Genomic DNA, 22,548 nt, shown 5'->3' with positions numbered 1-22,548 from the left:
TGACCTGAAATTTAAGGAAAGTTTCCAGAGTTCTGGCGTTGTCTGCTCTTTAGTCACTTAAAGTTAACTGGATTTTGCGACAGGAGCCGCAATGTCAATAAACGTTCATCGGTGTGAAGTGTTTGTGTCAGTGTCTGTGTCGGGTGCCAGTTTGTGAGGCTTCCCGAATATGCTAGAGACGTCGGGGCATGGTATCAGCCACTGCGTGGCTTGTTCATAAGCAGAGCTTCTTATATATATATATATATATATATATATATATATATATATATATATATATATATTATATATATATATATATATGTGTGTGTGTGTGTGTGTGTGTTTTCCCTCCCATTAAGATGGCTCTTTACTAGTAATATTCTCTGACCCAAACACTGATCTTTAATACTTCTATTAATTAAGTAATGATGTATGTATGTGAACAATTTGTTCTAAAACCAGAATTAATGATTTCTAGTAACTTCACTTACAGCAAGCACTGAACTTATATTATTTGTTCAGACAAGTATTGCCCTCTTCAAATAATGTGTCAGATCAAGGAATAATATTCTTGTAATTTATCGTAAAGTAAGCATTTGTGTGACTTTTTAATATTCGATCCCAAACAGGGTTAATGTCCATTATTACTGTTTCAAAGGAAAGATCAATGTTCAGCTCTAAGCAGCCAGGATACAACCCTTAATAAATGCAGTTAAAAACTAGTTGGGTCACGAAAGATGTTCAATGTCCTGTTTCGCAATCCTTCCGATCCCAAGACAACCAGGCACAGAAGTCATGCACATCTTGGGTAACAGATGAAATATTTCATCTGATCGCCGAAAGAAGAAGTAAATAAATTTTCAGCGAAAGCCAGGAATACAACAACATAAATCCCATAAAGAGATGATCCCATGGAGAGCTACCTCAGCATGTAGGAAAGTCAAAACAGCATTTGGTAAAATTATAGGCGTGGTCGGTAAATTAAGAGTGTGACGAGAATTACACTGTTAAAGCAGGAGAAAGAGCGGTTGGATGGAAACGGTACGTTGAAGACCCCCACGAGGGAGAGCATTTGTCTGATGACGTACTAGAAAAAATGGCTCTGAGCACTATTTGACTTAACATATGAGGTAATCAATCCCCTAGACTTACAACTACTTAAACCTAATTAACCTAAGGACATCACACACATCCATGCCCGAGGCAGAATTCGAACCTGCGACAGTAGAAGCAGCGCGGTTCCGGACTGAAGCGCCTAGGACCGCTCGGTCACAGCGGCCGGCTACTAGAAAAAGAAGCAGGAGTCGGTACAGAAGAGATAGCGGATCTAATCTTAGAATCAGAATTTAAAAGCGCTTCGGATGATTTTGAAATAAGGCAGTCTGTCAAAATTTCTAAAATCATGGGAGGAAGTGTTAACTAAACGACTATTCAGGTTCGCGTGTAGAGTCTGAGACTGCCGACGCACCATCAGACTTCCGGAAAAATACTATCCACACAGTTCCGAAGACAGCAAGTCGAGATAAGTGTGTGAACTATCGCACAATAAGATTAACACCTCAAGCATCCAAGATAGTGACAAGAATAACGCACAGAAGAATAGCAAAAATTGGGGATGCATTAGATGACGATCAGTTTTGTTTTTGGAAAGGTAAAGGCACAAGATAGGCAGCACGAACGCTGCGCTTGATAATGGAAGCAAGACTGATGAAAAGTCAAGACACGTTCATAGGATCTGTCTACCTGGAAAAAGTGTTCGGCAGCGTAAGATGGTGCGAGATGTTCGAAATTCAAGGAAAACGGAGTAAGCTACAGGGAAAGATAATAAATATATAACAAGTGTAAGAATCAAGTGGCAATAATAAGATCAGAGGACGAAGAACGACGTGCTCGGATTAAAAAGCAGATTAGATGCAATCTTTCAGGCCTACTATTCAACCCACACGTTAAAAAAGCAACAGTATGATCCAGATTCCGGGTGAAAGGATATCAATGGTAAGATTTGCTGATGACATTCTTATCCTAAGTGATGGGAAAGAAGAATTACATCCGCTGAATGGAATGAGTACTCTAATGAGTACAGAATATGGACTGAGAGCAAACCGAAGAAAGACGATAGTAATGAGGAGTGGAGTGGTAAGAATGTGAATAGGAACACTTGACATAAAATCTGGTGTTCACACAGTAGTCGAAGTTAAGGGACTCTGCTACCTTGGAAGCAAAACAAACCATGGTGGGCGAAGCAAAGAGAGCATAAAAAAGAGACAAGCACAGAAAAAGAGAACACGCCTGGCCAAGAGAAACCTGCTAACGTCAAACATACGTCTTAATTTAAGGATGAAATTTCCGAGAATACGTTTAGAGCACAGCATTGTACAACTGTAATTCGTGAACTATAGGTAAGCTGCAGCGAAGCGTTCGAGATCTAGTGCTGTAGAAGAATACTGAAAATTTTCTGGACTGATAAGGTAAGGAATGGAGAGATTCTCCTCAGAATCAGTGAAGAAACGGACATATGGGAAACACTGACAAGAAGAAAGAACAGGGCGATAGAACATGTTTTAGGACATCATGGAATACGTTCTGGAGCTGGAGAGGGAGACAGAAAGTGAAATATATCCAACAAATAATTGATGATCTAGGATTAAGATGAAGAATTTGGCATAAGAGAGGAGTTCGCTACAAGCCGCATCAAATCAGTCAGAAGAATGATGACTCATATGAAAAATACTACCTGACTTAATTATAAGAAGTCGGTGAGGAACATAGAGTTTTGGTGGATCTTCAGAGTACTGATGCCTTCAAACGGCATACTTTCATAGAACACGAGTTTAATATAAAAATTTTTGAACCACCAATATGAAGTTTTCTGTAACTTTATGGCACATTTTTAAGATACCGAGTGTGCTTGTGCTTCGAAAAGGCGTAGATTCCTAAGTTTTAAGATACAATGGTCGAAGATACAATGGTCGAAGTAGAGAGGATATAAAATGTAGACTGGTAATGGCAAGGAAAGCGTTTCTGAAGAAGAGAAATTTATTAACATCGAGTATAGATTTGTCAGGAAGTCGTTTCTGAAAGTATTTGTATGTAGTGTAGCCATGTATGGAAGTGAAACATGGATGATAAATAGTTTGGACAAAATGAAAAATGGTTCAAATGGCTCTGAGCACTATGGGACTCAACTGCTGAGGTCATTAGTTAGTCCCCTAGAACTTAGAACTACTTAAACCTAACTAACCTAAGGACATCACAAACATCCATGCCCGAGGCAGGATTCGAACCTGCGACCGCAGCGGGACAAGAAGAGAATTGAAGCTTTCGAAATGTGGTGCTACAGAAGAATGATGAAGATTAGATGGGTAGATCATACAACTAATGAGGAGGTATTGAATAGAATTGGGGAGAAGAGTTTGTGGCACAACTTGACAAGAAGAAGAGAACGCTTGGTAGGACATGTTCTGAGGCATCAAGGGATCACAAATTTAGCATTGGAGGGCAGCGTGGAGGGTAAAAATCGTAGAGGGAGACCAAGAGATGAAACACTAAGCAGATTCAGAAGGATGTAGGTTGCAGTAAGTACTGGGAGATGATGAAGCTTGCACAGGATAGAGTAGCATGGAGAGCTGCATCAAACCAGTCTCAGGACTGAAGACCACAACAACATCATTATACCCTTCAAATATGAAATCCAGTATGGCGTCTTCCAATATTGTAATGGAAAGAGAGATGGTCTGCATGTTATGTACGTGGAGATCTTCCATCGCATTTGTCTACAATCAAAAGTGTGTTCAGTATAACTGGCATGCTTAATATCCCTCTGCACATTGGGAGACACTAAAACGTTATTTTTCTAGGCTATGACATTACAAATTCGGCGTGCGCAGAGTTGTCAGTCGAATGCACGATCCATGTGAAGACGGTGATACATGTGAAGATTAGCGACTGGAATAGCAAATGTGGGGACTGACACCGGTAGAGAAAATAACCCTCCGTCACACACCTTAAGGTATCTCGCGGTTTATGCAGGGTGTAACTAAATTTACAGACGTTGAGGACCTGTACTTGGGACCAAATCGGTTAATTTTAACACAGTAACTCATGTCCCGGAACGTGCCGTTTTGCCGCTACACGTGAAATAGTACAACACTTGTTGAAATCTCACGCAGTTTCGGTGCCACTGACTAGAGTGTTTGGTACGTCGTTCTCTGAGCGCCTGACGTTTCACGCCAACTACATGTCTATTTAATGCAGTTCACTGAGTTTGTGGTCTGCCCAGAGAGGTCTGTACCTGCACATCTGAGTCCAAGCGGTACGTATATTTCATTTTTACTGTGTTACTGCTGAACATGGTGAACTACACGTTTGCGGAATACTCCGACATGTTGTATGTACAGCGAACTTCGGTGGAACGGGTGCACACCTTTACAAAAATGTGCCACTGCATGTGCGCCGAAAGTTGTGGTTCCAGCACGATGGCACACAATCTCATTTTTCACTTGAAGGCCAAGATCATCTGGCCCAAGGATTTTGGCGATAGTGGACAGACCGCGGTGGCTGGTTGCTTGGCCTGCACTTTCTCCCAACCTGAACCCCTAGATTACTACTTGTGGGGACACATGTAACCCTTGACTTCGAAGACCCCTGCGGCATCCGAAAAAGACCTACTGGTGCGGCTTATGGCTGCAACGGATGCCGGAGGACCAGGGACTGATGATCGTGTGTACCGGAACATGGCAAGGAGGTACCGCATCTGTTGGCGGTTATCACGTCGAGCCCTGCTTTTAACAACGAGCAGTAGGAATCAGGGAGCAACGTGTGATATTTTGCTTTCAGCGGGAAAACGGTACCTTTTCGGACACGAGTTTCTAATCTAAACTTAACCATCTTGGTCCTATTACAATTCCTCATAGTCCGTCTACACACTAATGAACCAAATCATTATGACCACTGCCCACCGCGACTTTGGACGCTACCCGGTGGCGATGCTGGCACGTGACACGATAACAAAAGTATGTAAGCGGGGCAGCACGGACAGCGATCACCGTAGTGAAAATATGGGCTGCAAATGCGGAAATCCACAGAGGAAAGCGACTTTGACCAAGGGCAGGTTATTATTGCGCAGAACCTGTCAACGAGTATCTCGAAAACGGCGACGCTGGTCGAATGTTCACGTGCTACTGCCCTGAGCATTTCCGGAAAGAGATAGAAGGACGGTGAAACTACCACTAGGCGCTGAATGGTTGGATGTCAACGACTCTTCACAGAACGCGGTGTTCGGAGGCTTGTCTGCTCTTTAAAGTAGAATAGATGGTGATTTGTGGCATCTCTGCTGAAAGATCACAATGCTGGTAGACGCACAAGTGCTTAGGAGCACACCGCTCATCATACACTACTGGCCATTAAAGTTGTTACACCAAGAAGAAATGCAGATGATAAACGGGTTTTCATTGGACAAATATATTATACTAGAACTGACATGTGATTACATTTTCACGCAATTTGGGTGCATAGATTCTGAGAAATCAGTACCCACAACAACCACCTCTGGCCGTAATAGCGGTCTTGATACGCCTGGGCATTGAGTTCAAAATGGTTCAAATAGCTCTGAGCACTACGCGACTTAACTTCTGAGGTCATCAGTCGCCTAGAACTTGGAACTAATTAAACCTAACTAACCTAAGGGCACCACACACATCCATGCCCGAGGCAGGATTTGAACCTGCGACCGTAGCGGTCGCTCGGTTCCAGACTGTAGCGCCTAGAACCTCGTGGCCACTTCGGCCGGCAGGGCATTCAGTCAAACAGCGCTTGGATGGCGTGAACAGGAACAGCCGCACATGCAGCTTCAACACGATACCACAGTTCATCAAGAGTAGTGACTGACGTATTGTGACGAGCCAGTTGCTCGGCCACCATTGACCAGACGTTTCAATTGGTGAGAGATCTGGAGAATGTGCTGGCCAGGGCAGCAGTCGAACATTTCCTGTATCCAGGAACGCTCGTACAGGGCCAGCAACATACGGTCGTGCATTATCCTGCTGAAATGTAGGGTTTCGCAGGGATCGAATGAAGGGTAGAGCCACGGGACGTAACACATCTGAAATGTGACGTCCACTGTTCAAAGAGCCGTCAATGCGAACAAGAGGTGACCGAGACGTCTAACCAATGGCACCCCATACCATCACGCCGGGTGATACGCCAGTATGGCGATGACGAATACACGCTTCCCATATGCGTTCACCGCGATGTCGTCAAACACGGATGCGACCATCATGATGCTGTAAACAGAACCTAGATTCATCCGAAAAAATGACGTTTAGCCAGTCGTGCACCCAGGTTCGTCGTTGAGTACACCATCGCAGGTGATCCTGTCTGTGATGCAGCTTCAAGGGTAACCGCAGCCATGGTCTCCGAGCTTATAGTCCATGCTGCTGCAAACGTCGTCGAACCGTTCGTGCATGTGTTGACTCAGGGATCGAGACGTGGCTGCACGATCCGTTACAGCCATGCGGATAAGATGACTGTCATCTCGACTGCTAGAGACACGAGGCCGTTGGGATCCAGCACGGCGTTCCGTATTACCCTCCGGAACCCACCGATTCCATATTCTGTTAACAGTCATTGGAACTCGACCAACGCGAGCAGCAATGTTGCGGTACGATGGACCGCAATCTCGATAGGCTACAATCCGACCCTTATCAAAGTCGGAAACGTGATGGTACGCATTTCTCCTCCTTACACAAGGCATCACAACAAAGTTTCACCAGGCAACGCCGGTCAACTGTTGTTTGTGTATGAGAAATCGGTTGGAAACTTTCCTCATGTTAGCACGTTGTAGGTGTCGCCACCGGCGCCAACCTTGTGTGAATGCTCTGAAAAGCTTATCATTTGCATATCACAGCATCTTCTTCCTGTCGGTTAAATTTCGCGTCTGTAGCACGTCATCTTCGTGGTGTAGCAATTTTAATTGCCATTAGTGTACATTGTTGAAAATGGAGCTCCACAAAATACCATGCCTAGGTGTTCACATGTTGACAAAACGGCATCGTGTGTTACGATCGCACTGGACACGGGACTATCGGGATTTGATCGTCGATCAATGGCAAGGTGTTGGCTCTTCGGGTGGATCACATTTTTGCTTCACTAGGTCGATGGCCGTCTCCAAAAATGTCGTTATAGAGGTGAACAGTGGAGGATTATGCTATGGAAGACATTCTCCTGCCTTTGCTTTGGATTGGTGACAGTTATAGAAGAGACGCTGACAGCTGCTAACCACCTGGATCCCTTCAGGTTTGATGTCTTACCCTTGGGCCATGTCATCCTTCAGCAGAAAATTTGTCCGTTTCTCGCAAGTAGAACCACGCTATAGTAGTTTCAGTAGATTTATAGTGAGCTAACGTTGATGTCTCAGAGATCAAATTCGTCTGATGTGAATCCTATGGAATCCATATGGGTCGCTATCGGGCGCCATGATCACGTACGCAAATCAGCTGCCCGTTATTTACGCGAAGTACATTACCTGTGCATAAACATCTAATGCGACATACCTTCACAAGCCTATCAACAATCTTTTGGATCGCTGAAAGCAGAAACAGTGAGACATTTCGATCCAAAGACAGACCGACAAGCTATTAAGCAGCTGGTCATAATATTTTGGCTCATTAGAGTAGGCACACAGTGTAGATGTAAAGATGTTGTGTATATTAATGAGAACTATTGCTGGGTTCCCAGCGGGAGATATCTGCGTTTGCTAACCTATATCATGCCACCATCTCGGCCTTTAGTTCGACACAGATTACACATAAACAGCAAGGGCAGGTGTGTGCTGTGGTACCTGGATTGAGATCTGGCGGCAGCGGTGACGGTGGCGAAGGCGATGGCTCCGGAGGCGACGGCGTCGATGTCGTCGTCGACGTCGTCGTGTTGGTGGTCCTGTAGTTGGGCGTAGCGGTGGGCGGCCTGCGGCTGAAGGCGAGCCCCATCCCCACCCCTGCCCCTGCCCCCGTGCCGGGTCCAGGGCCCGGCGCAGAGCCCGGGCGCGGCAGCAGCGTGGGCGGCGCCGGCAGGTAGTGTGGCTGCAGCAGCCCGGGGGGGTAGCGGGGGAGGTCGCTGGCGCCGCCGGCCGACGACGTGTCGTTCAGGACGCGAACCCGCACCTCCGTCTTGAGGCTGATCGGGCTCGATGGGTCGTCCACCTTCACGTACAGGTACAGCGGTTTCCCCACCTGCCGGCACAGCACCACATGTAAGCTACTCCACATGGCCGCAAACAGTGTCTTATTTTTTAATACTAAGGCTTCGAACTTTTTTTAAAAATTTTGCATTTACTAGTACAATTGAGAACCCTGTTTTGCGCCAGTAGGATTACTCGTGTAGTTATGTAAAACAGTCGACTTTACGGTGATTCGAAACCCGATAAGTCAGTTTATCCATAAATCGAAATACACTATCTAACGACGTAAGGGGAATTATGTAACCTGAAGGTGGAGGGGGGGGGGGGGGGGGGGGGGAGAAGGAACAAAACTGATGATATGAGCTGCATCGGTACATTATGCGGGATCGGCAGCAACGACTGAAAATATGAGTCAGATCGGGACTCGAACCTGAGATCTCCTTAGTAGGCTGTTGCGTTAACCACTGAGCAATCCTGACACTGTTTATCGAAAATGCATGGACCATGTCTGAGTGCCCCCCCCCCCCCCTCCCCCTTGACCCACATTTTCACCTAGCACCACCTATCGGCCTCTTATCTTCTGGGCAAGTCATAAAGAAGAGGCATCATGCATTCATATAAAAAAAAATGGAAAGAGAAAATGAAGTGAAACTTCATGGGTTCAGCGGGAATGTGAAGTTATTTCGGTCATTACAAAATCGAGTCAAATTTACAAACTTGGGACTAACAGCTTCCTTATCTGTAGGATGAGCGCTCCCACTGGCTTAGATGCTTACAGTGACACGCTTAGGAACATTTTCGTAAAAGCATTGTACCACCTCCTGAGGAAAGATGGCTTACCTCTGTTGTAACTGGTATTTGATAACGTGGTTACTGGCACAGGGAGCTCCGACATGCTCCAACCCATGTTCTGTCGGAGACATATCTATTCATCTTGCTGGGCCAGCAGTACTTCAGCATCACGCAAACAGGTCACAGACACACGTGCCACATGTGGACGAATAAACTTGAGTTTGATTTCAAACACGTACCCGACTCATACCATTATAGTTTGTGGTGGCTTTAATGTACCCTCGAAATGTTGGCGAAAATACATGTTTAATTTCGCAGGTACGCCTAAAACATGATGGAAATTGTGCTAAGCGCATTTTCTGAAAATTATTTCGAGCAGTTTGTTCATGAGCCCATACCAATAGCAAACTGCTGTGAAAACACTCTTGACCTCTTAGCAACAAGTAATCCTGAGTTAATAACCAGCATAAAAACAGATACAGGGATTAGTGATCACAGGGTTGTCGTAGCGAGACTGAATATTCTAGACCAAAATCCTCCAAAAAATAAACGAAAAATATACCTATTGAAAAAAGCCGATAACAATTCACTTGATGCCTTCCTCAGAGACAATCTCCATTCCTTCCCAATTAATAATATAAGCGGAGACCAGCTGTGGCTTTAATTCAGAGGAATAGTATCTGCAGCAATTGAGAGATTTATACTAAATAAATTAACAACAACGAAGCTGACCCACCTTGGTACATAAAACAGGACAAACACTGTTGCAGAAAGAACGAAACAAACATGCCAAATTTAAACAGACGCAAAATCCCCAAGATTGACGATTTTTACAGAAGCTGGAAATTAAGCGTGGACTTCAATGCTCTACAACGAAACTTTTTCTCGAAATCGTGCAGAAAATCGAAAGAGATTCTGATCGTATGTGAAGCATGCTTCCGGCAGGACACAATCAATGCCTTCTCTGCGCGATAGCAATGGAGATACCACCCAAGACAGTGCTGCCAAAGCAGAGTTACTGAACACAGCCTTCCGAAATACCTTCACAAATGAAGACGAAATAAATATTCCAGAATTCGATTCAAGAACATCTGCAAACATGAGTAACGTAGAAGTAGATATCCTCGGAGTAGTGAAGCAGTTTAAATCACTTTATAAAAGCAAGTCTTCTGTTCCAGACTGTATACGTATTAGGTTCCTGATGCAATAGCTCCATCGTTAACCATCATATACAACCGTTCGCTCGACGAAAGATCCGTACCCAAAGACTCGAAAGTTGGACAGATCACACCAATATTCAAGAAAGGTAGTAGGAGTAATTCATTAAATTACAGGCCCATATCATTAACGTCGATATGCATCAGGATTATGGAACATATGTTCGAACATGATCGATTACCTCGAAGAGAACAGTCTATTGACAAACAGTCAACACGGATTTAGAAAATACCGTTATTGTAAAACGCAACTAGCTCTTTACTCGCATGAAGTGCTGAGTGGTACTGACAAGGGATTTCAGACCGATTCCGTATTTCTGGATTCCCGGAAGGCTCTTGACACTGTACCACACCAAGCAGCTTGTAGTGAAATTGCGTGCTTATGGAGAATCGTCTCAGTTATGTGACTGGATTCGTGATTTCCTGTCAGAGAGGTCACAGTTAGTAATTGACGGAAAGTCATTGAGTAAAACAGAAGTCATTTCTGCGTCTCCCAAGGTAGTGGCCGTTTGCTGTTCTCTATAAACAATTTGGGAGACAATCTGAGCAGCCGTCTTAAGTTGTCTGCAGATGACGCTGTCATTTATTGACTAATAAAGTCAACAGAATATCAAAACAAATAGCAAAACGAATTAGAAAAGGTATCTGTATGGTGCGAAAATTGGTAGTTGACCCTAAATAATGAAAAGTGTGAGGTCATCCACATTAGTGCTGGAAGGAGTCCGTTAAACTTCCGTTACACGATAAATCAGTCTAATCTTAAGACCGCAAATTCAACTAAACACCTAGGAATCACAATTACGAACAACTTAAATTGGAAGGAACACACAGAAAATGTTATGGGGAAGGCTAACCAAAGACTGTGTTTTATTGGCGGGAAACTTAGAAAATGTAACAGATCTACTAAGGAGACTGCCAACACTACACTTTTCCGTCCTCTTTTAGAATACTGCTGCGCAGTGTTGGATCCTTGCCAGATAGGATTGACGGAGCACAACGAAAAAGTTCAAGAAAGGACATCACGTTTTATACTATCGCAAACTATGGCATACAGTGTCACTGAAATGATACAGGATTTGGAGTGGACATAATTAAAACAAAGGCGTTTTTCGTTGTGGCGAATCTTCTCAAGAAATTCCAATCACCAACTTTCTCCTCCAAATGCGAAAATATTTTGTTGACACCGACCTACATAAGGAGAAACGACCATCATGGTAAAATAAGGGAAATCAGACCTCGTACATAAAGATACAGCTGTTCGTTCTTTCCGCGCACTGTAAGAGATTGGAATAACAGAGAATTGTGAAGGTGGCTCGATGAACCTCAGCCAGGCACTTAAATGTGATTTGCAGAGTATGCAAGTAGAATAATGACAGCTTAAAAAATGGCACCACTGTGTCATGAGAAGTAACAAATGAGGATGCAGGATGTCTGCGATGTACAACCATTTCCCCAGTCACTTACAGCCGTGACCTGAAGTCATTCCTGACGGCTCCCAACACCTTGATGCCACGAGTGCCACTGCCGTGGCTGTCCAAAACATTAGAATAATGGAAACCCACCTCAGGGCGCCGCCCTGATTACCCAGGGTAGTGCACAGCTGTGATGCACCACTGAACACAATGTGACGCCATTTAATACCAGTCCATTGTTCCTGGTCACGGCGCAACGCCAAATGCAGCCCTTTTTGTTTTGGTACATTGGCAACATAGGAATAGTATGGTTATTTCGTAGACCAGCTGCTCCTAGACTCCGACCAGTGGTGCAGGATGACACGGGGTCTGTTACTTGTTCTCCAGTGGTATGAGGAGATGTGAAGGGGAGTAAATTAACAAAAAGATTTCGGGCTGAGATAATGATTTAATGATTCTATTTCAAGGTTACTTCCGCTGTCGCGCTATGCCTGTGGCAGTTGGGCGAGCTAAATTCAAGGTCACCTCGGAAAACCCCCATCCTGGCCAATATATGACATATCTGTATATGGTACATTCAAGATCATGGTGCACCCTGATACCGACCATTTGGTCGGCACACACTTTAGTCAGTCAAGGTCGGGATGTACCCCGATACCCCGCCTACGCATCTTGGACAACTGCATGGCACTAAATTATTGGGAAAATAAAGGTTATCCCTTCCCCGGTGGACCAGTAAGACTCAAGCTCTCCCCTTCCACTTTTGTTACTACAACACATGGGCGGCATATCACGTTACATCCTGACTTATCTGCATCACACACAAGTGCCTGCTGGCCACGTGATCAGTATTCGATAAAGCATGACCTAGAATGTACCACATACAATTGCGTCAGGTGCATGTCCAGGACAGGTGTTCCCCAGAGTAACCTTGAATATAAATTTCCCAGTTGCCTTAGGTGTGACGTGACACCACAAGCGTTATCTCAGCTAGAATTCGTATTAGTTATCCATCAAAGGATTGCAATGTGCTTGGTACATCATACAGCGATCCTCGATGGCATTGGTCCGATCTGGTAAACTGGAACTTTGACGACGGGGATATCTGCCCTCACGTTCCCATGCAGTCCAAAATCCTACTGTCACATCCGAATGCTCCACAAATCTAGATATTGCACTTTTCGGCAAACCGGCTACAACGAGATCCACAATTGAGTCTTTTTTGAAACTCTGGCAGTTACTGATAACGCTCTCTCAAACTAGTACATGGCACATCCGTGTCCTTAACACTAGTCACTTAACAACCGACGCCGTTCACACCCCCTTACATACCGGACCAGGCCTGGTAGGACAAACGCTAATGCACACTTATGCCCTTGTTACCTGTCACAGAGAATTGCAACTCTCATCATTTATACCCTCCCCAATGGTATTTGTTTGTCCATGTCTTCTGGGTGCTTCACTTTATCAGGTTTTGTAGTCGTCCGGTCGCTTTAAAAAACCTCGATAAGTAGAGGAAATCATATGTCTTTTGGTACACTCGATAAATGTAAGCGAAAGTCATGAGAGACCTCCCGCAAACACTCCGTAATTCCAAGTTATCAGCTGTGTGACCCTCGGCATTTCCGTAGTAACATTCCATCGTACGTCTTAGTATGGTAGCCACTATTATTACGTATGTATTATTTTCGGTCACAAGCAGGCAACTAAGCCAAGCTTGCTCAGATCTCATGCTCAAGCCCCCGTGACGAGTTATGTTAAATACCATCTCTCCGATCGCTTCTCATGTGTATTCAAGTAGTAACGCAACAGAAAAAGAGGAATATTACGACTGAATATAAATCATTAACTTTAAAAGATAAAATGAGAGGGCATGATAAAATAATAATCGTTGCTTCTGCCCAAAGTGTTGTGTCAGAATTTTGCACAGTTAGGTCCACATTTTACAACGTTTAGAAATATCGCAATAAAATTCGTATTTTGTGCCAAAACAAGAAGAATTAGCTGGAAAACAAAACGGATAACTGGACCAAAAATCACCACCAATGATGACACTCTCTACACTTGATACAAAAAACAACTCTGTGTCAGAATTCCGTTAAATGGAGCGAACTGCAGACTGTAACGGAAAGATTTGCAGATAAATTAGGAAAACAAGTTTCAAGGCTGGTAGCGAATGGCTGTTCAGATTCCGTAATCGGTAAAATACCTCTAACAGAAAAGTGTTTCGGGAAAGTTTCAGTGCACACTTTTCCAAGTGTTGAACCATTTCGTAAGGAATTAAAGCTGATTTTAGACCAAGGAAATATGTTTTTGGCATAGATCTGCAAAGCGTATGAAGGCGATTCATTTTGGAATCCCATTCCAAAGTCCGCAGCTCGTGGTCGTGCGGTAGCGTTCTCGCTTCCCACGCCCGGGTTCCCGGGTTCGATTCCCGGCGGGGTCAGGGATTTTCTCTGCCTCGTGATGACTGGGTGTTGTGTGCTGTCCTTAGGTTAGTTAGGTTTAAGTGGTTCGAAGTTCTAGGGGACTGATGACCATCGATGTTAAGTCCCATAGTGCTCAGATCCATTTGAACCAGCCCGTTCCCAATTGTACACAGGCCAGCGGTGAAGGCAGTTCATCTAGTTCTTTTTCGACTACGACATCAATTTATATCATATCCACAATTATGGCTTCAGGTAACTTCTTCATCACCTTCTCCTCCTCCTCCTCCTCCTCCTCCTCTTCCTCCCATTTCACTACTTACTGCTTGGCGCTACAGCCCTTGTAGGGCCTCGGACTTCCGGACACTCTCCGCCCACTTTACGCTGCTGGCTGCCCTGGCTCTCCATCTCCTAACTCCCATCCTGCTCAAGTCCTCCTCCACGTTGTCTAGCCATCTGGTCCTTGGTCTTCTCCTTATACGACGTCCACCGGGTTTTTCTTTAAAAACTTTGTGTCTGTGGTGTCCTCCACCGTTCTTTCTACATCTCCCAACCAAGGTAGTCTATTATAGGGTGTTTCAAAAAGAACACACGTATTAAAAGCATTATTTTGTCCAAGCTATCGATTGCTGCTCCTCGGCTCGGCTATTAGAGAAACCAATACAAAGTCTAGTTTATATTAATAGCCGCTAGATTTCAGTTGTCTTCTGTTTTGGTTGGTAACCGCCATGTGTTTAAAATGGCTACTCCGCAGCAGAAATCATTTTGTGTTCTACAGTTAGCGGTGTGCAATTCCGTGATTACAGTGCAAAGACGCTTCAGGTTGAGATACCAAATTTATGCTCCGAATGGGTGGAATCTTCGCAGATGGTATCAACAGTTTCTAGGTACAGGATTTGTATGTAAAGGAAAGAGTCCTGGCCGCCCTCGTGTTTCGGAAGACAATGTTGCACGAATTCAAACTGCTTTCCAACGTAGTCTTTCAAAATCAACCCGTCGTGTCAGTCGGGAGTTAAAACAACTATTTGGAGTGTTTTGAGACGTCGGTTGGTTGTGAAGCCGTACAAGTTACAGCTGTTACAAGCTCTGCGTCCTGATGACAAACGCAAACTTGTGGCATATTCTTGATGCTATTGACAATGATAAGACTTTCGCACAACGCATCGTGTTCAGTGATGAAGCGACTTTCCATGTTAGTGGTCAGGTAAACAAACACAAAGTTCGAATTTGGAGCCTACAGAACCCACATGCAGCCACTGAACATATACGAGATTCTCCCAAAGTCAATGTGTTTTGTGCGATATCTACATCATCTGTTTACGGCCCTTTCTTCTTTGATGGAAACACGGTTAACGGTCAGCAGTATCTCGCTATGTTACAAAACTGGTTGTTTCCGAGCCTGCACGACAACAAGTTCATTTTTCAACAAGGCGGGGCACTCCCTCACTGGGGTCGCGAAGTGTGTAAACATCTGGATGAAACTCTACCGAGCCGTTGCAGTGGTCGTCAAGGAGCTGGCGACTTAGCATGTCTCACGTGGGCTCCACAGTCACAGTCACGGGAATTGACACCCTCACTGTGGGGTTTCGTTAAAGACAACGTTTATGTACCACCACACCCACAGAATCTGGAAGACTTGAAGAACCGGATCCGTACAGCCATAACATCACTGACGAAGAACACGCTAGCCCGATTACGGGAGGAATATGAGAACTGATGTGATATTGTTCGTTGAATTTCCCCCTCTGTTTATTGATTGGATAGTCACTGAATTGCTATTTATTTATTTAACGGGATAATAATAATTATTAAAAGGTGGCAGTTAAGCATTGATTTTACTCTTTCGATTGTTGCGAGTCAGCGATAGTTCAATGCTGCTCGCTTTGGAGAATACACATTTTATAAGAATTATTTGGTCCAGGAAACACTTTTGTGATCACGGTTGCGATTTAGGCGGTATTCGCGTAATTGTACTGATTAAAAGTTATCGTTTCCGAAACACGCAGGTTCGATTAAAGCTGTGTGCACTTTTGCGCGTATAATAAAAAATATTCATAACACGTCGCGTAACAAAAAGAAACATACGAATCACAACCGTGGTCAAACGAAGAAAGTATATGATAACATAAATGTTCTTCGCTGTTATTCAGGACAGGCTCAGATTAGACCTTGCAATTTTTAGTTACAGGAAATCATAAGGCGTTACACCTTCGAGATATTTGTTTTGAATAACTTGTATTTACCTTCTCTCTCTCTCCTTTTTACAGCCTTTCGCCTTCACATCGATTAAGGAACTTTTCCTTCTCTACCGACCAGTACGAGAACAAAATTCAGACTCCACAAAATGTCTTACATCGAATTATTACATGCTTAACCCTTAACAATCATATATAGTTTCGTAGTACAAACAATGCTAATTATTCCGTGCACTAGAAAGTCTTTGATACACTGAGCGCAAAAATAAAAATAATAAAATTATAATTACATTTTTAATATCATGAATACTTCTTTAAATCATGAAAATAAGGTTTGACATCGTCGTAATAATAATTTTCATCGTTGTAGCACTACATCGTGTCGCTGATGGAGGACATATTGAACATCTGTAATCTGAACGTGAGAGGTTCGTAAACATAAGTGTAAAGTTTCATATTCCGTTGTCTTAAAGTTTAATAAACATAACCATCACAAATACGTATATTCTTTTTGAAACACCGCGTACTCTCTATTTCTGTCGTGATATTTGGTTTGTTGTACATCTCCTTATTTCTGATTCTCCAAAAACCCTTATTATTCTCTGGCCCGGAGATTTTCTTAAGTATCTTCCTTTCCCATCCCAGCAACAACTACTCACCAATTTTGTGTCATAGTCCAGGCCTCCGAACCATACATCACCACAGGTCTAACTAACTACTGTACGATACGCAGTCAGCTTCAGATTCCTACTAAGGATCCTTGCTTTAAACACTTTAACTAACGCAAAGTAGCTCCAGTTACCAGCTGCAATCCTTGCATGTATTTCTTCCCTCCTATCATTATTCTCAGCTACCAGTGACCCAAGATATTTAAAGCTCTCACAGCGTTCATATTCTTTTCCGTTCAAAGTCATGTTTCTTTATCCTTCAATATATCTTTTCCTAGATAATATATACTTGGTCTTTGATTAATGGTCAGCCCAATCTCCATACCATATCTTTCTACTTTTCAAGCTTTTCTTCCAGGTCCTGATTCTTCCTGGATAATAAATCAATATCATCCGTATATGCAAGCTCCTGAGTCACTACATTAAACAGTGTTCCCCCAGGGCTGTTGCTTTGTGTCTTTCGCATTACGCTCTCCCATTTCAGGGAGTGGGTATTGGCCCGTTCCTAAACCAAAGGAATTTAGAAAACTGTTGTCTCCATCTCTTCCTTAGCCGTCCCATATCCTGTCTTCCAGTTCGGATAAAATGTAATGCTAGCCATGGCGGAAGCTCAGGTGGTATCCTTTTGATGTGGTCATACCATTCTTTTTGGCAGTGCCTAATGTCTTAGTCATCGTTGTTTCACGTCTAGCTACTGTCTTAAGTCTTCACTTGGCGCTCTTTCTCTTAATGTCAGTCCAAGAAGTGGCTTCAGAAACCTTATCTCAAATGCTTCAATTCTTTGTTCGCCTTTCTTTGTTCCTTAGAATTCAGTATTCAGTACCACACGTAACAGCGGGCTTGGCCACCGCGTTGTGCTGTCTTTGTGTTATCTCTTTGCTCGTATTTCTGCCAAGGTATCTTTCCATCGTTATATTTGTGCATATTTTTAACCATATTTGAAGTAGTTGTGAACGTTGATATAACTGTCCGGGGGTATATAAATGAAATTACCTGTTGCATTACGTTATTGTTTTTCAACGTGTTTCCTTTCCACCGCCATTCCTTTTCTCATACAGATACAACCATTCGGTAAGATGCGAAACATTATTCAAATTAGTTATATTTTCTTAAGTGATTTCACTTCCTACTAAATCAACCTGGTCGCCCGAAAATTAAATAATGTTAATTTATTCCTTCCAATGTCAGTCCTCTTGCGGTTTTTATAATTTCATTCTTCTAAAATTGGCTTTAGTCTGAGGTTTACAGTTAATAAATCCTCGTTTATACTGATTTTAGTGTCATTGTACAGTGATTTAAAGGCAGTCACTAAATTTAATACTCAGTATTTCCCATAATTTAATCCTTCCTACATTGTCGCAGGCATTCTCATAGTCTAGAAAAGGCAGGAATAGTTACCTGTTGAACTCTATTTCCTTTCCTATCAGTTGTTTTAGAACAAATGTTGCATCTTCGCAGGACTGACCTTTACAAAAGCCGTATTGCTCCTCTTGTAAATATATTTTTGTTATTGACTGGCGTTTTCTTTTAATGATAGACGAACAGGTTTTATACGCAGCATTTAAAACGGATATACCCCATAAATATTTTAGAAAACGTTTCTATCATTCGTACGTTCAATAATTCGGGCTTGGATTCGTTATCCTTTCGTTCAAATTAAAAAAGACTTCAATGTACGAATTTGCCTGTCTGTAAACCTTTGTTTATTATTTTTTTGAACAACACATACTTTGTCGAGTCCTCAGTCTGGAATTCTCGCACTTTCAAATTATTATTTAGTGTTTACCTCTTGTGAGGCAAGGATTAGCACGCCACTGTCGAAAGAGGTTCTGCTGTAGCCTTGAATGTGAGTGGACGCGTTATTGATTGCTGGGCGCTCATTCGTGAGAAGATAATCTCTACCTGGGAGATGCTCATACGAGTAATGGAAAACGTTCAACGCGACTAAGAGAGTAAGGATTTGCTTAGTGACGAAACTGAGGCGAGCCGGCAACAGTCCCTCCCACATCACAGATGCGTTATTAAAAAGTCGGCAGACTGCCGTAGTTCTGTTAGGGTCTGCTCAGTATGCAAATAGACTACTCGGTAACTTCATACATTGTTTGCAGTGAACTTTGTGTACGTATGAAATGCAGAGTAGTAGTATAGATTAATGTACTCAATGCTGGATAACTGGACGTAAATACTGTGTATTTTAGCTGACGCACACGCACGAATGAATGTGTTTCTGTCCTTTATCGTGATTGCTATGCTTCTTTTGCCGAGATATTGCTGTGTCGTGTCCGAACCGGCGTTGTGCACCAGCGTTGCAAATACATGGACTCAATGAATACTGTTTACCAGAAAGTGCTTCAGTAAATTTATGTTCGTGTGCTCAGTACTTATATTTTTAACGAGTAATTTCACATACTTTCTCTGCCGTGTTGCATGTTTCGTAACAGTGATATCCGACATTTCCTTCAGAAGTTCTCTTTCCAAATTAAATTACACTTCGCATGGAAATTGCTGTTTTAATTAACGTATTTTACTGAAAATAGTTCGTGGATATACAGGGTGGAGAAGAACTCCACAGACGAACTTTCAGGGGTGATAGTATAGACCAAAACAAGGAAAGCGCGTCTATTAAACATACATTCCAAAACACACAAAATTCTTCATCTTCGATATTGTGAAACACATCTTTGTACTTAGCAAGTGCTAATAGCTCTTAAGATACGCATTTTAGGGACCAATTTTACTGTACATTTTTTTCTTTTTTTAGTCCACGTTACCACGTCAAGAAGTTTATCGGTGGAATTTCAGGTCACACTGTATATTAAAGACTTGAAAGACTAACTGGCTTTGATAACACAGGCAGTGGTTGCTTATTAATGTGTTGCAATGGATAACAAAAAGCACGCATTGGAGAATGCTTGTATCCATGCACGTTCATGCCCTCTCCTCCTGTTTTGCTAAAACTGTATTTAGTCATGAAATAGAAGAAAATAAAACGAGAATTGGTTGAAAAGATTTTAAACGAAACCGGCAAAAGGTCCATCCACCGTGAGAACAAATAAGAGATGGTGAGCAGTTCTATACTCGAATGTTACAATTTCGTTAGTAAAGAAGTATAATATTTTATGTACAATATATAAAATATAGCCGGCCGCGGTGGTCTCGCGGTTCTAGGCGCGCAGTCCGGAACCGCGCGACTGCTACGGTCGCAGGTTCGAATCCTGCCTCGGGCATGGATGTGTGTGATGTCCTTAGGTTAGTTAGGTTTAAGTAGTTCTAAGTTCTAGGGGACTGATGACCACAGCTGTTAAGTCCCATAGTGCTCAGAGCCATATAAAATATACGTAAAGTAGAAACTGACACATAGTCAAAACAACTATCATTTAGGTAATAATGGCTGGTAAGGTCACTGAACAGAGTAGGGTGAACAAACCATTCTGCGACACGTTAAATTAATATACCCACAATTATTAACAACAGTATTATTTTACTGACAATGAAAGTAGATATACTAAAAACATTTCATTTGTAACAATCTCAGGCCTGCTAACAAATCCGTAAGTAAATTTCTTGAGACTACAACGATCCTATCGTCTGTTAATGAAGTGGTTATGTAAGGCGGGAAGAGTCAGTTCTTGCCAGTAGTTAGTTGAAGCTAACAGTCGCTGCGAAAGTATTCTGTGGTTCGTTCCAGTTTTTGATACCGTATTTTGGTGAGGCACACATTATTAACCACTTCCTAGTTATTCGCTCACAATATTTCCAGTCTAAAATTGGTTCAAATGGCTCTGAGCACTATGGGACTTAACTGCTGAGGTCATCAGTTCCCTGAAACTTAGAACTACTTAAACCTAACTAACCTAAGGACATCACACACATCCATGCCCGAGGCAGGATTCGAACCTGCGACCGTAGCGGTCGCGCGGTTCCAGACTGTAGCGCCTAGAACCGCTCGGCCACACCGGCTGGCTTCCAGTCTAAGAAATATGCTTTATTGTACTTAGCAGCAGGTAATTTAGTCGACAATAGTTCATCTGACTCACTTATGCAATGTCGATACATCGGAAACTTCTCAGAAATAGATCTGTTGAGACCTTATGGCAGATAAAAACTGTGCCCCGGACCGATTCTCGAATCCAGACGCTCGAATTTCGTCCCTCCCTCCCTTCTGCCTTCCCCTACCCACTTTCTATGTCCTCATGGCTTGAATTTTGCCCTGGAGATATGTGGCCAATACTGCTCAATACGCTGCCAGGCCGGCCGAAGTGGCCGCGCGGTTCTGGGCGCTGCAGTTTGGAACCGTGAGACCGCTACGGTCGCAGGTTCGAATCCTGCCTCAGGCATGGATGTGTGTGATGTCCTTAGGTTAGTTAGGTTTAAGTAGTTCTAAGTTCTAGGGGACTGATGACCACAGCAGTTGAGTCCCATAGTGCTCAGAGCCATTTGAACCATTTTACGCTGCCAGTTTAAGATGTGCATAGGTATCCGAAATGTCAAAAAAGAGGACAGATTTGAAAAATTAAGCTCAGCAAAAATGAAAGGAATGCAATAAATCCAGAGAAAAGAAAGTAAGAGGAAGGAACAGGAATAATATAGTCAGGGAAATTTTGATGACGGTACGTATGTAGTTGCTTGCTGTTGGGCAGGACTTCTGGGATACATCGAAAGGGGAAACTTCACCAACTATATGACTTTCGTGAATCCTGATTGCTTTAGTATCGCACCGTATATTAGTCTACAGCTGAAGTACAGTTGCCGTAGAGAAATAGCAATTAGCCACAAGAAAAGCAGAGACACTTTAAGTATCAAGATTTTTATCGTGTTTATGAGTGACGATGAGTGTTTACCACGTGAGTAAAACTGTATGGTTCATGGCCTAAGGACAAATGACGAACACGTTTAACACGTAGCTAAGCTTGCCGTGTGCCCCCTAAATGAGGACTTACGTGATGTTAGACAGACATACATCACTAGCTCGTCTCTGTGAAGTTTGTTTGGGTACCGTCGCAGTAACAGAGAGTCGGTCGGATCAGTGATTGGTTTATTTCTCTTTTATTTTTGTTAGAAATGTACTTTTAGGTCTAAATGCATTTAGGTTTGTTGTTTGAAATGCAGAAGACGGGTGTATAATTTTATTATCGTATCAATAATAATAATAATAACAAAACTGCGATAGGGCAATTTAATGCTGGTAACAATGGTGTCAATGCGTTCCGCAGAAACGAAGTCATTTGTTGCGTTTATCGCAGAGCTAAAGCGGTCATATTTGTTACAAAACATTTTATCGGAGTGGAGCTCGCCCAGATATTTCCTGGCTCTTCATCGGTTGGAATCTCGCGTAATAACCGATGCCCAACACACTGTGTCCTCGGGTATGAGGACAAGATAAATCATTTGTGTTGATTCCCAGTGACTGTTGAGTCGGAACCTCTGTAGTCGTAGCTTTACAGAAGTATGGCTGCGATGAACTTATTTAAGAACGGCGCACAAGCGGAAAGCTGCTATGATAACGTAGTCTTGTTTACGCGTTGACCGGTGGCGTCAAGAATGTCAGAGGTTCCTGTTCACTCTAACGAGATGTTTACTACCGCTTTCAGCGGGTAGCTGGCGCACTGTGGTAGGTAAACACAATAACTCCCATAATACGCGCTTGCAGGTCGTTATTTCTTCGGTCCCGGAACGTAAT

At 43.1% G+C, this 22,548-nt stretch overlaps 1 protein-coding gene across 1 annotated transcript in view; it reads right to left on the bottom strand.

Annotated features, from left to right (window-relative positions):
- Window positions 1–22,548, bottom strand: part of LOC124796174 (tyrosine kinase receptor Cad96Ca) — a 463,689-nt gene that overhangs the window by 137,839 nt on the left and 303,302 nt on the right. The window contains exon 3 of the mRNA XM_047260268.1: window positions 7,820–8,210. Within this exon, the coding sequence (XP_047116224.1) occupies window positions 7,820–8,210 (391 nt within the window). The remainder of the gene's footprint in view (window positions 1–7,819; window positions 8,211–22,548) is intronic.

The sequence above is a fragment of the Schistocerca piceifrons genome, chromosome 1 (assembly GCF_021461385.2).
Source record: "Schistocerca piceifrons isolate TAMUIC-IGC-003096 chromosome 1, iqSchPice1.1, whole genome shotgun sequence".
NCBI classification, from domain to species: Eukaryota; Metazoa; Arthropoda; class Insecta; order Orthoptera; family Acrididae; genus Schistocerca; species Schistocerca piceifrons.
The sequence above is the reverse complement of the archived record's forward strand: the minus strand, read 5'-3'. Positions and strand labels throughout refer to the sequence as shown.